This window comes from Neolamprologus brichardi, chromosome 3, assembly GCF_056152115.1.
Source record: "Neolamprologus brichardi isolate AB-2024 chromosome 3, ASM5615211v1, whole genome shotgun sequence".
NCBI classification, from domain to species: domain Eukaryota; kingdom Metazoa; phylum Chordata; class Actinopteri; order Cichliformes; family Cichlidae; genus Neolamprologus; species Neolamprologus brichardi.
In genome coordinates this window covers 61353623-61370934 of record NC_142106.1, presented here as the reverse complement: position 1 = coordinate 61370934, position 17312 = coordinate 61353623, and the positions used below count along the sequence as shown (strand labels likewise).

The 17312-nt window shown below is 41.6% G+C and overlaps 2 protein-coding genes across 16 annotated transcripts in view; one reads left to right on the top strand and one right to left on the bottom strand.

The window, feature by feature from the left end:
- LOC102777248 (NLR family CARD domain-containing protein 3-like) overlaps positions 1 to 17312 on the top strand; it is a 1099208-nt gene that overhangs the window by 159147 nt on the left and 922749 nt on the right. For 3 of the 15 annotated variants that reach the window (XM_087837900.1, XM_087837896.1, XM_087837905.1), the window contains one exon: positions 16898 to 17008. The exons of 10 other annotated variants lie outside the window; for them this stretch is intronic. In XM_087837900.1, coding sequence (XP_087694026.1) covers positions 16898 to 17008 — 111 coding nt within the window. Of the gene's footprint in view, positions 1 to 1952; positions 1971 to 10924; positions 10946 to 16092; positions 16117 to 16897; positions 17009 to 17312 lie in introns of all 15 variants that reach the window. 2 more of the 15 variants (XM_087837889.1, XM_087837897.1) reach the window with 2 other exon arrangements.
- On the bottom strand, positions 11165 to 14342 carry LOC148106010 (zinc finger BED domain-containing protein 4-like). The gene is made up of 3 exons (XM_087830952.1): positions 13879 to 14342; positions 13288 to 13626; positions 11165 to 11252 (listed from the first exon to the last, which is right to left on the bottom strand). The coding sequence occupies exons 1-3, from the start codon at positions 14205 to 14207 to the stop codon at positions 11165 to 11167; spliced, it is 756 nt and encodes a 251-aa protein (XP_087687078.1). The 5' UTR covers positions 14208 to 14342.

The following is a 17312-nucleotide window of genomic DNA, read 5'->3' as shown; positions in this document are numbered from 1 at the left end:
CATGAATCTAAATCAGTCCAGTCTCTGACACAGACCCTGAATACATAATAAATAAAAACCAAAATCTAAACTTAAAGAAGCAAACAAAACCTGATTAAACCATAATATAAAGTATAACACCTGTGGTGTCTGTGGATATGTTTTGGGTTTTGGCCATCACAGATGCCTTGTTCATCAGGACTCTGTGCTTTGTTTTTAGCAGTCCTTGGTGGATTTGCTGGTATGCTTTGGTTCATTGTCATGTTGCAGTGTCAAGTTCCTCTTCAGCTTTAATTTTTTAATAGATGGTTTCACGTGGTCTTCAAACACCTTCTGATACACAGTCAGATGATGATCTATGATGGTGAGCTGGCCAGGTGCTGCTGCAGCAAAGCATCCCCAAACTATGATACTACCACCTCCATGCTTCACAGTTGGTATGAGGTTCTTTTCTTTGAAGATTGGATTTGGTTTACGCCAAACATCTTGACTGCTCTGGTGTCCAAATAACTCAGTAATAGACTCATCTCTCCAAAGAACTTTATTCCAGAAGTCGTGGTCTTTGTTTACATTTGGTCTGACTTCAGTCTGGCCTTGATGTTTCTCTCAGAGAGCAACGGGTTTCTCCTTCCACACCTCCTGTGAAAGTCAAACTTGTGTAGTGTCTGTCTGATAGTAGAGTTGTGCACTTTCACATCGACAGTAGAGAGCCTGCTGTAGTTTCTGTGATGACATTTTAGGATTTTTGATGACTTCTTTGAGCATTGGGTGGGGTGAATACGCTTGGACGGCCAGACCTGGGCATGGTGGCAGTTGTTTGGAATGTCCTCTACTTATAAACAATTTTCTGGATGGTGGAAGGGCTGATGTCAAAGTCTTTTGAGATGTTTTGGAATCCTTTACCAGACTCATAAGGGGCCACAATCGTCTTTCTGAGGGCATCACTCTTTAGAGCTCACTATGGCACTCACTTCAACAGTCAGGAGCACAACAGACTCAATCTGAGGTTTAAATTGGGCTCCTTTAAAATGCTGGGTAACAATGTACTGATCACGAGCACCTGACGTGATACACCTGTGTGTGAGTTTAACCAGCTTAAGTGGGATAACGTGGGGATGTCCTCATGTATTCCTCACAAGAAATTGCATTCTTTTTAAATTACGTTTCACATAAAGTTTTAAAAAGGCTTTTCTTATTTTTTAATTGTTTAGTTATGTTATTTGGATCCCTCAATATGATTTAAATTGATATTAAATATCTATATGCCCAAATATATTTTAAAATATACACGCTTTCATAGAGTGTCCTAGTTTTCTCATGTGACTGTACTCCAGTGAGTAATTTAGTCAGTAAATGTTGGATCTACTTCAACAGGGAGTCATTATGACCACCAGTCTATGACACAGGGGTTGTTGCTTCTGTTATTCAGGGTGACGTCTTTAGACCAAACAAAATTATTATATTACTGGAAACATTAACAGATAAATAGATATCAGTTATCAGGTATGTCAACAGGTGAAGTTGATGTTGAGACAGAAGAAAGGTAATAATAATAAACAAATAAATTGTCATAAATTGTGTGAAGCAGGCAGGACTTTAGCTCAAAAACATCTTTATTGCGTGAAGGAAAAATAAACACAACACTCGACCAGGATAAAACACAAAACTAAACTCACAAACGAACACACAGCCATGAGGGAGGTTGCGATGCAGGACAGAGGGAGACACACACATAAATGTGGGCAAATGGCAACACAGCTGAAGGTGATCTAACTTACGAAACAGGCAAACAAACCTGAACATGAAGCACACCAGACAGGAAACTACCAAAGTAAAACAGGAAACACTAAGGCGCAGACTAACACACAAGAGGTTGCTTTTGTGTGGAAAAGACTTTCAGGGAAACCAGATGGATTAGAGAGATAATGGGAGGAGACAACGAGAGCGATGTGGACACAGTTAATGGAGACGAGACACAGAGTGAGGAGAGAGTGAAGCATTAGGAGAGACATGAGAACAAAAAAGGGAACAAACTCACAAGGACATAAACAGAGACACACAGAGACACAAGGGGAACCAAAGAGTAATATTAGAAACTCAAGTCAGACTAACCTAAAGACTGCTAATGTAACTAAAAAAAATTGGTTTAAAAATAAAATTACGAATGACCCGTACTCTAATATAGTGTATTTCTATATGTTAAAACCAAGTAACACTTACTGATTTCTGATTGTACACAGACATGATTTAAGTGAAAAGTGCAGATGTCAGGATTAGGGATGGGTACCGGTATCCGGTGCCATGATGGCACCGGTTCTGACATAAACGGTAGTAACCAGACCGAAAAGCAGCGCACATTTCGGTGCTTTATTTCTGTGCTTCTTTTTCCCCCGAGATGTCGTACACTTTGGATTCTAGCCAATCATTTTACCTTTACAAGCGTAGTAGGCGGGTCCAGGTATGTACGTTCTATTGGAGCAGAGCTAGATTGAAAATGCCCAAGGTGAAACGGTCAAAGTCTGGCTGTACTTCACAGCAAAAGATGCAAACTCAGCAGCCTGCAACAAGTGCTTTAAGCTGATACTGTGATACTGTCAAAGGAGGTAACACCTCGAATCTGATGAAACCTGGCGACGCATAGCGTCTTTTTAAAAGCCGAGAAATGCACCGTATTTGATAGCGTGACACCGTGCACATCTACTGCGGGTGTGGTGCCTGTTATCGGACCCGGAGTTAGCAACATCCCCCAAAAACCCGAAGAGGAGAGTCCTGGCCCCTAGCCCTGCCAGTGTAGCAGAAATGATGAGGATGATGATGCAGCAGCAGCCGTTCTTCTCTGCGTGAGTAGCTTAATGTTGTTCGTGTGTAATTTACATTGAGTATTGATTGATTGAATCTTTATTTTGAACATGTTGAAAAAGTACAAAAACATAGAATTAAAAGAGACAAATAAACAAAGCAAAACAAAAAGAAAACGAGCAACCACAACTACAAATAACTTTCATGTTCAAAAAGGAGCAGGAAGAAGCATGAGCTTATTTAATCCCACCCCTTTTCCACTATCTAGTAATCAATAGACTACAGAAATACCTCCTTGCAATTACATTATATGTCATGTGTATTTTTTTTTATTATTATTCTTTTTTTTAAAAATATATATACATAGAAACATATATCTATCCATACATAAGTATATACACATACGCACATATACACATTTTCAATAACCCCATTAACACCTCAAAGGATACACAACCTACAAATATATATATACCCACACCAACATACCCGTGCACCCGGACACACATGAAAATATTAGACAAGAACACCCTATCAAATTTCTACCTCTTCCCTGTACCCTGTAAAAACCATCTCCTTAAACCGCTTTTTAAACTGTGCCATGCTCGGACATTGCTTTATATCTTTACTTAGTCTGTTCCACAGCTTCACTCCACACACAGAGATGCAAAAACTTTTTAATGTTGTACGGATACGAGGATGTTTTAAATTTAATTCCCCCCTCAAATTGTATCCCCGTTCCCTTTTAGAAAACATTTGTAGAATATTGTCAGGAAGCAGGTTATTTATTGCTTTATATATAATTTGTGCAGTGAGAAAATGAACCAGATCTGTGAATGTTAGAATTTTTGATTTTAAGAATAGTGGATTTGTATGATCTCTGTAACCGGTTTTATGGATTATCCCTATGGCCCTTTTTTGTAATATAAAGATTGATGATAGCGAACATTTGTAAGTATTGCCCCACACCTCTGCACAGTAATTCAAATACGGTGCAATCAGGGAACAGTAGAGAATGTGAAGTGATTTGTGGTCCAGAATGTGTTTTACTTTACTCAGGATTGAGACACTTCTTGAAATTTTGTTATGTATATGATTTATATGAGACTTCCAGTTTAATTTATCATCTATAATCACACCAAGAAACTTATGTTCAAGTACTCTTTCAATTTCCACACCATCTACAGTGGGGCAAAAAAGTATTTAGTCAGCCACCGATTGTGCAAGTTCCCCCACTTAAAATGATGACAGAGGTCAGTAATTTGCACCAGAGGTACACTTCAACTGTGAGAGACAGAATGTTAAAAAAAAATCCATGAATTCACATGGTAGGATTTGTAAAGAATTTATTCGTAAATCAGGGTGGAAAATAAGTATTTGGTCAATAACAAAAATACAACTCAATACTTTGTAACATAACCTTTGTTGGCAATAACAGAGGTCAAACGTTTACTATAGGTCTTTACCAGGTTTGCACACACAGTAGCTGGTATTTTGGCCCATTCCTCCATGCAGATCTTCTCAAGAGCAGTGATGTTTTGGGGCTGTCGCCGAGCAACACGGACTTTCAACTCCCGCCACAGATTTTCTATGGGGTTGAGGTCTGGAGACTGGCTAGGCCACTCCAGGACTTTCAAATGCTTCTTACGGAGCCACTCCTTTGTTGCCCGGGCGGTGTGTTTTGGATCATTGTCATGTTGGAAGACCCAGCCTCGTTCCATCTTCAAAGTTCTCACTGATGGAAGGAGGTTTTGGCTCAAAATCTCACGATACTTGGCCCCATTCATTCTGTCCTTAACACGGATCAGTCGTCCTGTCCCCTTGGCAGAAAAACAGCCCCATAGCATGATGTTTCCACCCCCATGCTTCACAGTAGGTATGGTGTTCTTGGGATGCAACTCAGTATTCTTTTTCCTCCAAACACGACGAGTTGAGTTTATACCAAAAAGTTCTACTTTGGTTTCATCTGACCACATGACATTCTCCCAATCCTCTGCTGTATCATCCATGTGCTCTCTGGCAAACTTCAGACGGGCCTGGACATGCACTGGCTTCAGCAGCGGAACACGTCTGGCACTGCGGGATTTGATTCCCTGCCGTTGTAGTGTGTTACTGATGGTGACCTTTGTTACTTTGGTCCCAGCTCTCTGCAGGTCATTCACCAGGTCCCCCCGTGTGGTTCTGGGATCTTTGCTCACCGTTCTCATGATCATTTTGATCCCACGGGATGAGATCTTGCGTGGAGCCCCAGATCGAGGGAGATTATCAGTGGTCTTGAATGTCTTCCATTTTCTGATGATTGCTCCCACAGTTGATTTTTTTCACACCAAGCTGCTTGCCTATTGTAGATTCACTCTTTCCAGTCTGGTGCAGGTCTACAATTCTTTTCCTGGTGTCCTTCGAAAGCTCTTTGGTCTTGGCCATGGCGGAGTTTGGAGTCTGACTGGTTGAGGCTGTGGACAGGTGTCTTTTATACAGATGATGAGGTCAAACAGGTGCCATTCATACAGGTAACGAGTGGGGGACAGAAAAGCTTCTTACAGAAGACGTTACAGGTCTGTGAGAGCCAGGGATTTTCCTTGTTTGAGGTGACCAAATACTTATTTTCCACCCTGATTTACGAATAAATTCTTTACAAATCCTACCATGTGAATTCATGGATTTTTTTTTCACATTCTGTCTCTCACAGTTGAAGTGTACCTCTGGTGCAAATTACTGACCTCTGTCATCATTTTAAGTGGGGGAACTTGCACAATCGGTGGCTGACTAAATACTTTTTTGCCCCACTGTATATGAATCTGCACTGGTGCATTTCTAAGGGAATTCCCAAATAAGATTATTTTAGTTTTACTTAGATTTAGCGATAGTTTGTTCCTGTTAAACCATTTTTTTATTTTGCACATTTCTGAAGTAATTGCATCCAGCAGCTCCTTTAGATTCCCCCTAGAACAAAAAATATTTGTGTCATCTGCAAATAATACTAATTTTAATATATCAGATGCCTTACAAATATCATTTATATAAATAATAAATAATTTTGGACCCAGTACAGAGCCTTGTGGAACACCACAAGCAATGTCCAAGCATGATGAGGAATGGACACCCAGCTTCACAAATTGTTTCCTGTCAGTTAAATAATTTTTCACCCATTGCAGTACAACCCCCTGATCCCGTACCGTTCCAGTTTATTAATTAATATGTCATGATTGATTGTGTCGAATGCTTTCTTGAGATCCAGAAATACTCCAGCTACATACTGTTTCTGATCTATAGCATTCGTAATCTCCTCAATTGATTCGATTAATGCCAGAGATGTTGATCTTTTTGATCTGAATCCATATTGACTGTCAGAGAGTAATTTATATTTATCTAAGAATTTGTCTAATCGTTTATTAAACAGGTTTTCTAGGATTTTGGAGAATTGTGGTAGTAAAGAAACAGGCCTGTAGTTTGTGAAGTGGCGTCTATCCCCAGATTTATACAGCGGCACAACTTTAGCTATTTTCATTTTGTTTGGCACTTTTCCCGTCTGAAATGATAAGTTGCAAATGTATGTTAGAGGTCCTACAATTCCTTCAATGACCTTCTTGACGATTTTCATGTCAATATCATTACAATCAGTTGATGTTTTATATTTACACATGTGTACAATGTCAATTATTTCTTTTTCCTCCACTGATGTGAGGAACATTGAGTTAGGGTTCCTATCAATCAGGTTTTCACTACAGTCTACTGATGGCAGTGACTCAGGAATTTGTTCTGCCAGTTTTGGTCCAATATTTACAAAATAATGATTAAAGCTGTTAAACCTTATCAGCAGTGTTTTCCATAATATTGCCATTGTCGATAAAGTATTGAGGATAACTTTGCTGTCCAGAATTATTTTTAATGATACCATTTAAAACATCCCATATTCCCTTCATATTATGTTTATTGTTGTTCAATATTTTAGTATAATACTCCTTTCTACATACACGTATAATATTGGTCAACTTATTTTTGTATTTTTTATATTTATTTTCAGCATCTTTTGTTCGTTGTTTTAGGAATTCCCTATAGAGTGTATTTTTCTTTTTACATGCATTTTGTAAACCCTTAGTGATCCATGGTCTGTCTGAATATTTGTGCTTTCTGTTGTATTTTATTGTTGGACAGTTTTTATCGTACAATTCCATTAATATTCTTAAAAATATGCCATATGCAATATCAATATCAGTTTCTTTGTACACATTGTCCCAGTCCTGATTTAATAGATCATTCTTAAGTGCATTCATAGTTTCTTCTGTCCTTACACGTCTGTATCTCAGTTGTTCTTCATGCTGATTTTTCTTATAATTAGTGTCATAAACTGCAAAAACTGGTAGGTGATCACTGATGTCATTAATTAATATTCCGCTCACAATGTTGTTTTCCATATTGGAGCCATATTCCATACAATAAGTGTGGAGCCCTTCCTTCAGAACGTGTCTGCGTAGGTTCTCAGTCATCCAGGTCATGATAGTCCAAGAAGTAACCACAACCTCCCTGCACAACACTTTGCAAAGTGAAATTTGTTTATTGTCCCATCAACAGATTACCTGCAGAATCGGTACAAATATCTTTACTTTGAGGAAGTAACACAGAAAATACAATGTTTCCCTCTGTGACAATGAAAAAGTGCTCATTAATATCAAAGGCTCATCATTATAATGGCCATAATGAATATAAATAACAGCAAACGAAACAAGTACCAGGATTCTCTCTTTGGCTGCGTTCACTCTGCAGGTCTTGATGCTCAATTCAGATTTTTTGATCAAATCAGATTTTTTTGTCTGCTCGTTCACACTACAAATAAAATGTGACAGCAAACGCGCTCTAGTGTGAACGCTCAAAGCAGCCGCATGCGCAAAAGAAGACGTCACACACAACGCGCTCTGTTTAGACCCAGAGCAACAGTATTGTTTGACTGATGGCCCTTAATATAAAGACTTCAGACTTTACGTTTCCCAATTTATGCTTTAAGTTATTTTGTTATTTACATAATAATGTAAATAACCTAATAATGATCCTTATTGCTGTTTTAGAGGAGCGCTGCTTCAAAGGATAGTTGCAGATTTCTGTCAGAATCTGCAGATTATACAGAACAAATAAAATGTTCACGTTTCTCCAACGTTGTCTTCCCAACAGTTTCACTGGATGGACAGGAAGCGTTCACGATGTCTTCTCCGGCGCTGATAATTGTCTGTCTTGTGTCGGTGACGTAAAAGACAGATTTAATGCGACATGACCATCAAACAGCAGTCGCTTTCTAAAACATCAGATATGTATCGGATTCAGTACCACATATGAAAGTGACCCAGATCGGATTTGAAAATATCAGATTTGTGCCGTTCACACTGTCACCATGATGGATTTGGGTCACAGAGGGTCAAAAAAGTCAGATTTGATGTGCTTTCGCCTGCAGTGTGAACGTAGCCTAATATGGAGAACACCAGGTCTGCAGCAGGGTTTGGATTTTTGTCGTTTTATCTTGATGGCATGTGAACAAGGTTTTTGTTTGATTGTTTGTTTGTTTTAAATCAGCTAACTTGTGGAGAAACTAGAAAGAAAAACTTCTAAAGATCCTCAAACACAGTCCGATCAGAAGAAGTGGGTCCTGAGCATTAAAGTCAGCATTAGCTCTCTGCTCTGTCTGACATCATTTTCATGAAAAGATATTATAATGATTTTGGTGTTTTCAGCCAAGGAAACCATGTCCATGAACATTTATAGCACCAAAATAGAAAAACTAGTAGCTGCATGCAGCATAGTTTCAGTTTTCAGAACACCTGATCTCAGTGATGCACCAATGGTAACAACACTCATTTAACAGAGCTGTATAAAGGCTAAGAGACATCAGGGGTTTGATTTAGATCATACATTTGATTTATTTTATGTCATGACATAAAATTAATTTGTTTTATGTCAAGTAAATTAAAATATCTCACTTCCTGTTCTGTTCTATCAACCCACATTAAGAGCATGCTATTCTCTAGTTAATTTAAGATTGGGCTCATTCCTTCTCATTGCCATTTCAAGGTACTAACACTTATTTCATGTGGGAAAGCGCCCTTAACCCCTTCAAAGTTTATACGTCACAGTTCTTTAATACGTCGGCTCAACTGTCAACAACGTTGAGTCCAGATGTGTGGACAGCTTTCGTGCTTCCTCAAACCTTTGTTCAAGTTCAATACAGTGCTCCCTCATTATAACGCGGTTGTACAAAAGGCAGTTGGCAGAACTGACGAACAGAGCCACATCTGCCGAGTAAATATATCAGTATACAGCTGCCAAATAGCCAATGAGCGGGAAGGCAACCCATCCTCTTCACCAATCAGAAGACACAATTCTACCTCATCATTGTGCACACACTTCGACGCAGAGAGTTCGGTCAGAGCTGCAGGTGGGGAGAGTCAGCAGAGGTGTGCGTCCATGAGACTGTAAGTTTCTGTGTTTTATCCTGTTTGTTCTTTGCTGCGGCCATTATCCTCCTTTGTTTAAATCCTTGGTGCACACTTAGTTTACCGAATGTTACTGTCATTTACTGCGAAGCAGCCTCTGCCAGGCGCTCATTATGGGACCGTCACTAATTTCTCATGTTGGCACTTGTGTAAAGTGCCTAGTTAGGATTTATGTAAATAGTTGTGACGGAGTTACACCGTCCTGGGCCGCAGACAGCTGATCTGGGCGCATACACGCACCACCACCATTAGTTTCTACAATTACTGTGAATGACGTGTTTGTACTGCCATTTATATCCAACAACATCAAGCAGTTAAATCAGAGAGTTCATGTTACTAACAGCTCACCTCTCTGCAGCAGACAGAGGCTGGACTTTAAAATCAATGAAGCGATCTTTAGACGCGTCACTCTTTAAGGACACACAGCTGGGTTCAGGTCCAGCAGGTCTCCCATAGATCCTGTTAGAGAAGAAAATGTGTTTTTCATTTGCAGGCACAGAAGCTATTGAAGACTAAGCACACCTTCATTATCCTAAAGAGAAACTGGTTTGCAGGCTCAACATAAGCAGTGTAAGTCTCTGCAATGTAAGAACAGAGATAAACACTGTCATTTACACTGTTCACGATTATGGTCGTACTGTGAGCAGCTGGAGTTTAAATGTATTGTATTATATGTATGTAAGAATTCCTCTGGGTTATTCAAAGAAAAGGCTGAGGATGAGTTGGTTAGAGCACAGAGTTTAAATACATGGACTGAACCATGTGACCTTTACAGACAGCTGGGACCAGAGTCTAGCTTTGCATGAACAGTTTCTAACTGGAAGCTGTAAAATAACAGATCAAAGACCAGTGAGAGTTTGAACTGTTGAAATAGAGACAGAAATAGAAACAAAATTTCCAGTGCACATTAATTTATGCATCACAATCCCAGGATATACAAAAAAAAGCAAAGAGAAATCTCTCTTCCTGTCCAGTTCAGGTTTGGCTTTAATCCGGATCTGCGTCAGCAACATGTATGGCTGGATTATTTTCCTTTAGGGTTAACTTAGATTTTTAAGTTAATCAGTTCTAAGTTATCCACTCAGCTCTAATATCTTAATGTAACTTGGTGCAGTTCAGATTAATGCAACCCTTTCACTCACTGGACCTACAGAGTGATCATTCAGCTGGGACCAGAGTCTAGCTTTGCCCTGAAATCCTCCTTTCATCATGTGTGCTGTCCAAATATCAGCTGCTTCTTTCCTGCTTCATCTCAGTGTCAGCTGAGAGAATGACAAACCCACTACGTGTCAACATTTGATGGATGATGACACAGAAATTAAAATGATATTGACCTAAATCTGTCCTGATGATGATGAGAAGCTTTGATGAGTTGTGACTCTCTGAGGTGTTACTAGGATGTAGAAACACTGGAGCTCAGCCCTGAAATCTTTGCTGTTTTCACTTGATAACAGCAGCTGTTTAAAGTTACTGAGTGTGTTTGACAGTAAAGTGAATGTAAATGTGAGACACTGTGTGCTCACAGCTAAAGGCTGCAGTCAGCTGTGTTAGAGCCTCTTTCACACAATGATCCTTTAATAAACACTCAGAGCTCCATGTTGATGAAGCAGTCATGTGTGAGCTTGTGTGCTGACATGTTGACAGTTTGACTTCAGCTTTTACTGAAGAAAATCCACAGAAGGCTGAAAGTGAAGCATCACTTCCTGTTTGAGGAGAGCCAACAGTCTGTTTACACGTCATGTCTGAGTTACAGCTGGAATAAATGATCATTTGCAAAGTCTGCTGCTCTTTCTGTAACCATCTGACCATCAACTAACTCTGTGCTGCTGCTGCTCTCATTCACAAAGTGCTCAATTACATTTTTAACTCGTGACTTTAAGAGCTCTTAGTGTTAGCTAAGTGTTAGCTTAGCGTTGACTGGAAAATCTAGTCAGACTCACTGCATCTTCTTGTAATGTGGTCGTGTCTGCCAGCTGTTTGAAGAGCATCTCTGGTCTAAACACAATAGGAAGAAGACAGATTAGATTAAGGGCACCGTAGTTGGAAATGGTAACATTAACACGTTAACTTCCTGTGTTCAGTCTGCAGTGGGTGACTCGTGATTCAGGGGTCTTCATCATATAGTCTACAAAACTAAGCACAGCTGTTAACCTGCATGTTTGCTAACATTTGAACTCTTACCGTTGGAAATTCTATCAACAAAACACTAAATATAGTTTAATGCATGAGGCTGTTGCAGGACCTTAAATAGAAATGTGTCCTACCTGAGCTGGTTGAGTTTAACCAGTTTAATGACATCATTCCTCTTCCATCTGGGAACATAATCTAAAGACAGGAAGTAGCTACTGTCAGCTTCCTGAATACCCAATAAGAAACCAATCAGGCCAAATCAACAAACCTTTGGGTCTCGTTTTCAAAACTGCATGTTTGGCAGCTTCTGTCTCTCTTTCCATTCACTGTTGGAGGTCTTGTTCTGAAATAGTCACTTGGACAAACATGGAAGAGAAAATAAAAACTTGCGACTACAAACATATGTTCCATTAAAGTCTCGTTACTCGGGGACTCTTTCAGGATGGCAGAAATCTCCTCCTCAGCAGACTGGTGACCTTCTCCTCTTTGTCCCATCTCTGAAGGAGCTGCACTTCTATCAGTAGGAACTGTCAGCTCTCTCAGTTTGAATCTAAATGAGTCATTTTAACTACTAATACAGAAATATGTATACCTGGATCCGATAACTTCCTCCTCCCATAATGCGATAATGCATCAGTCAGAAGGTCCAGTCGATGTGATGGAGTCATCTGTTTGTGACTCGTGCAGATCTTCTAAGAAAGGACCAGAACCTCTCCATGCCTTCACCATCTATCAGCCCAAACCCAGGAAGCCTTCGTGTGCTCTACATGATTTCTCAGCAGAGACCTGCACTCTAAAGAGAGACGGTGAAACAGCTCAAGGAGAGGCTGTCTGAGGCTCGTCCGCTGTAGCAGGACAAAGATTTGAAGAGAGGACAAGCTTCAGGTTCACAGACACAAAAAGCAACTCTGTAGCTGCAGAGCTGACCTACCAACAAGAGGCAAAGAAGTCATTCAACATTTGTTTTTATGGACCTCCTGAGACCCACTGCCCTCACATGGAGACATGGTGGCTGGGAGGACTTCAGTGAGCCTCCAAACATGGCTGCTGCTTAATTTTCCACACATCTGTACACATCTGTATGTTTCAGCTTTGTCCTTCAGTCACAACATGGTTCATCTTCATCTTAACTTCCTGCTTCTATCATGGTTAAAGCTGATGAATCCTCTGGACATCAAACACTGATGGTGTTATTGGAGCTGAGTGCAGTTTGATGGCTTTATTATCCACACTGTGACACATGGCAGCTGTCAGAGCAGAACACAGGAAGTCAGCAGGCGTGTTTAAATTCAGCCTCTGCTTCCTCTGAAGATTCATGACATCACAGCGAGGCCACGAAGGCCGTCCAGACTCCCACAAACGTGTCCTCCTTCTCCCTGGATTTGAAGGACAGGTGGGCCCACCCTATCCCAGGATGCATTGCAGCGTGGTGGTGGAACATATATCTGGGTCCAGAGATGGAGCAGCGCTCTCTCTCTGAGTCTTTGAGGCTGTTTCTGTTTGAGTCTGGCTTCAGTCTAATTTAGCAGCTGTGACATCAGAGATTGTAGGGGAGGAACAGCCACACCCACAGGTGAGTTTCTCACCCAGAAACAGAGCGTGGACATCACCTCTGTCTGCGCTGTGTTGGTCACAAGCTTTGTTCTGGGCTTTTAACTGGAGGCTGGAGCTTGTGAGTGATGGAAGCTGAGAGCTGTGTTTGCACATGCTCAGTGTGACAGGATGTTGGCTGCTGTGTTTGCACATGCTCAGTGTGACAGGATGTTGGCTGCTGTGTTTGCACATGCTCAGTGTGACAGGATGTTGGCTGCTGTGTTTGCACATGCTCAGTGTGACAGGATGTTAGCTGCTGTGTTTGCACATGCTCAGTGTGACAGGATGTTGGCTGCTGTGTTTGCACATGCTCAGTGTGAAGACAGTCCTCTGAAGTGGGTACTTCAGAGGACTGTCTTCACGAGGGCTTGGGGCCTCTCCGAGGTATATGTCGAGCTCAATGGCAGCACCTGCTGCCAGCGGCTGTGCTGCCTGGGGCTGCTCCTTAGCGATTTCGTCAAATACAGTGTCCAGACTGCTGCTAGTGCTGGCCTGGGCCTCGAGGAACAGTTTAGCAGGAGGTTCTGCAGCTTCTGCCCGACTCCCCTCTGCCTCAGCTCTGGACATCATCTGCAGCTCCTGCTTCAGGTGCAGCTTGGCCTCTGGAGCAGTGTTGTTGGAGAAGAAGCGATCTTTATACCTGCACAAAATTCATAAATGTATTAATATGTGGAAAAATAGGACTGATTTTAGTTTCCCCTAAACCACTGTGACAAATGCCAGCCATTTGACTTTCTGGTAGTAATAAGGGAAATGTATTTCATATTATATATATTGCAGACATTTGTATTTGTGTATTTTAGTTACAAATATATAATATTTCAGATGTAAAATAATCTTACATTTAGTACTGTAGCTATACTCATTGAATACCTATAGCACACAGACTTTACCTTGGGTCAGTATGGTGGAGATGAAGTGCAGTGGGTTGGTCTCGATGTCACTGAAGCGCTTCTTGACAGCTGCCAGTAAGGTTGCTTTCATTGTCTTGACGCCGTGGTCCTCGTCTGTTTCTCTGTTTAGAAGTCTCACTAGCACAGTCACAGCTGGGATGACATCAGAGGCTAGTGCGTCGTAGCTGCTCACTTTTTTAGTTAGTTCCTCAAAGGGGGCGAGGACGGCAACAGTCGTCTCCATAAGAGCCCGTTGGTGAGCGGTGAGATAGTCAGGGAGTTCGTGCTCGGACACGCCCAGCACTCGCTTTTGCTCAATGAGGGACTGGAGCATGTAATACGTGCTGTTCCAGCGCGTCTGTACGTCCTGCTGCAGTCTCTTTATTGGCTGGTTGAGCTGTCCCTGAATGTCCTCGAGGCGGGAGTAGGCTAAGGCGGAATGTTTAAAATGCCCAACTATTTTCCGTCCCACTGCTGTAGCATCAGCTATGCTCCTCTGTGCTAATAAGCGTGGGTAAATAAGCGTGGGTAAATAAGCGTGGGTAAACTCTTTGTGCTCATTGTCGTGTTGGGATTTTGGTGCTTGATTAAATTACTTGTGTTAAATGCGCTACCTTTTACCTTTAGAGCCTCCTTTGGACAATTTCGCTGAGCACAATTTGCAGTCCGCCTTTGTTTTCGCGTCTTCATTCACTTTGAAATAGTTCCACACGGCTGACTTGTCTCGCCTGTCCTTCTCCCAGCTCTGAGCTGCAGCCGGGGCCTGGGGGCGGGCACTCGGGGCCTGGGGGCGGGCACTCGGGGCCTGGGGGCGGGAACTCGGGGCCTGTGATTAACCCCTTACGTGCCGCTCAAACATAGACAGGTCTCAGACCGTGGTATCGGCGGACTTTTAACGAGTACGAATACTTTAGAAAATGTGGTATCGAGGCTGATACCCGATACCGGTATCGGTGCATCACTAATAATAATAATAATCAAATGCTGATTTTCATCCATTCAAACTTTGCTGCCATCAGTAATAATTCTTTAAATATAATCATCAGTGTTTGAGCAGTTATGATATCAGGGACAATCTAGACATGTGTGACAATACTGAACATGTCACATGACACACCTTAAACATCATGTGATCCACTCTCAGTCTGCACTTTCATTCATGACTTCAACAGGTTGAAATGAGATTTGAAGAAACATTCAGTGAAATAAATCTTTCATGGATTCATGTGAGCAGCAGATGAACTTTGTACCAACAACATCTTCAATAACAGAGTCTGAATGAAGCTCAGGTGTTGATGCTGCTCACTGATTGGACGGTTCAGCTCTGCTCTCAGTCTTTACTGCACAGGTGAAGGTAGAAAGTGTGACTGGATCTATAGACTGGAAACAGAGAAACATGCTGAACATTTGAAGCTTTGCAGCAGAAATGTTCATGTTACAAATACAGCAGAGCTGATCTGGGATCAGTGTGTTCACACCTGCAGCTACAACAAGGTTTCATGTCTCCACACGTCAGCATGTGAACTTTACTCTGACTCAGTCTGAGCAGTCAGACGCAGATTTTTAAAGTTAACACATCAGCACACACAGAGCTGAGCCCCTCCCACCTGTGCTGAGTTTCAGGTGGAGCCCCGCCTCCTTCCAGGAAGCAGCTCACCTGTGTGTCCGTGTTTAGTGTCCAGGTGTGGAGTGGAGCTTGTTGTTGGTGTGTGAAGAAACTGTAAGTTTGCTTTGTTTCCTCCTTTAACAGTTTGTCTTTAGGAACTTTACTGTTTGTTCAGCTCATGTTTGATTTCTTCACACAACAAACTGTGTGTGTTTGTATTTCCGGTCTCTCCATTAAAGTCAGTGTGTAATGTTTTCCTGGCTAACATCAGCTGTGTGCAGCTTAGTTCAGCACAAATCTGCCGCTCCATAGTTCACGGTAACGGACTCACAGCTGGACCAACGAGGCCGAGTGTGTCCGCCACTCTGAGCTACGTTCGTGTTTGTGTACTTGTAGTTTGTACTTTGTGAGTTCACTCAGAGCCCACAGAGGACGCAGCGTACGTGATGACGTCACAGCCCTTTACCTCCTTTACTGTCACTGTGATTAATATTTACACACGAGACACCTGCAGAGCTCTGACGCTAAGCTAGCCACACAGCATGCTAACGCTAAGCTAACGCTAAGCTAACGCTAAGCTAACACTAAGCTAACACTAAGCTAACACTAAGAGCTCTTAAAGACACGAGTTAAAAATGTAATTGAGCACTTTGTGAATGAGAGCAGCAGCAGCACAGAGTTAGTTGATGGTCAGATGGTTACAGAAAGAGCAGCAGACTTTGCAAATGATCATTTATTCCAGCTGTAACTCAGACATGACGTGTAAACAGACTGTTGGCTCTCCTCAAACAGGAAGTGATGCTTCACTTTCAGCCTTCTGTGGATTTTCTTCAGTAAAAGCTGAAGTCAAACTGTCAACATGTCAGCACACAAGCTCACACATGACTGCTTCATCAACATGGAGCTCTGAGTGTTTATTAAAGGATCATTGTGTGAAAGAGGCTCTAACACAGCTGACTGCAGCCTTTAGCTGTGAGCACACAGTGTCTCACATTTACATTCACTTTACTGTCAAACACACTCAGTAACTTTAAACAGCTGCTGTTATCAAGTGAAAACAGCAAAGATTTCAGGGCAAAGCTCGACTCTGGTCCCAGCTGTCTGTAAAGGTCACATGGTTCAGTCCATGTATTTAAACTCTGTGCTCTAACCAACTCATCCTCAGCCTTTTCTTTGAATAACCCAGAGGAATTCTTACATACATATAATACAATACATTTAAACTCCAGCTGCTCACAGTACGACCATAATCCTGAACAGTGTAAATGACAGTGTTTATCTCTGTTCTTACATTGCAAAGACTTACACTGCTTATGTTTAGCCTGCAAACCAGTTTCTCTTTAGGATAATGAAGGTGTGCTTAGTCTTCAATAGCTTCTGTGCCTGCAAATGAAAAACACATTTTTCTTCTCTAACAGGATCTATGGGAGACCTGCTGGACCTGAACCCAGCTGTGTGTCCTTAAAGAGTGACGCGTCTAAAGATCGCTTCATTGATTTTAAAGTCCAGCCTCTGTCTGCTGCAGAGAGGTGAGCTGTTAGTAACATGAACTCTCTGATTTAACTGCTTGATGTTGTTGGATATAAATGGCAGTACAAACACGTCATTCACGGTAATTGTAGAAACTAATGGTGGTGGTGCGTGTATGCGCCCAGATCAGCTGTCTGCGGCCCAGGACGGTGTAACTCCGTCACAACTATTTACATAAATCCTAACTAGGCACTTTACACAAGTGCCAACATGAGAAATTAGTGACGGTCCCATAATGAGCGCCTGGCAGAGGCTGCTTCGCAGTAAATGACAGTAACATTCGGTAAACTAAGTGTGCGCCAA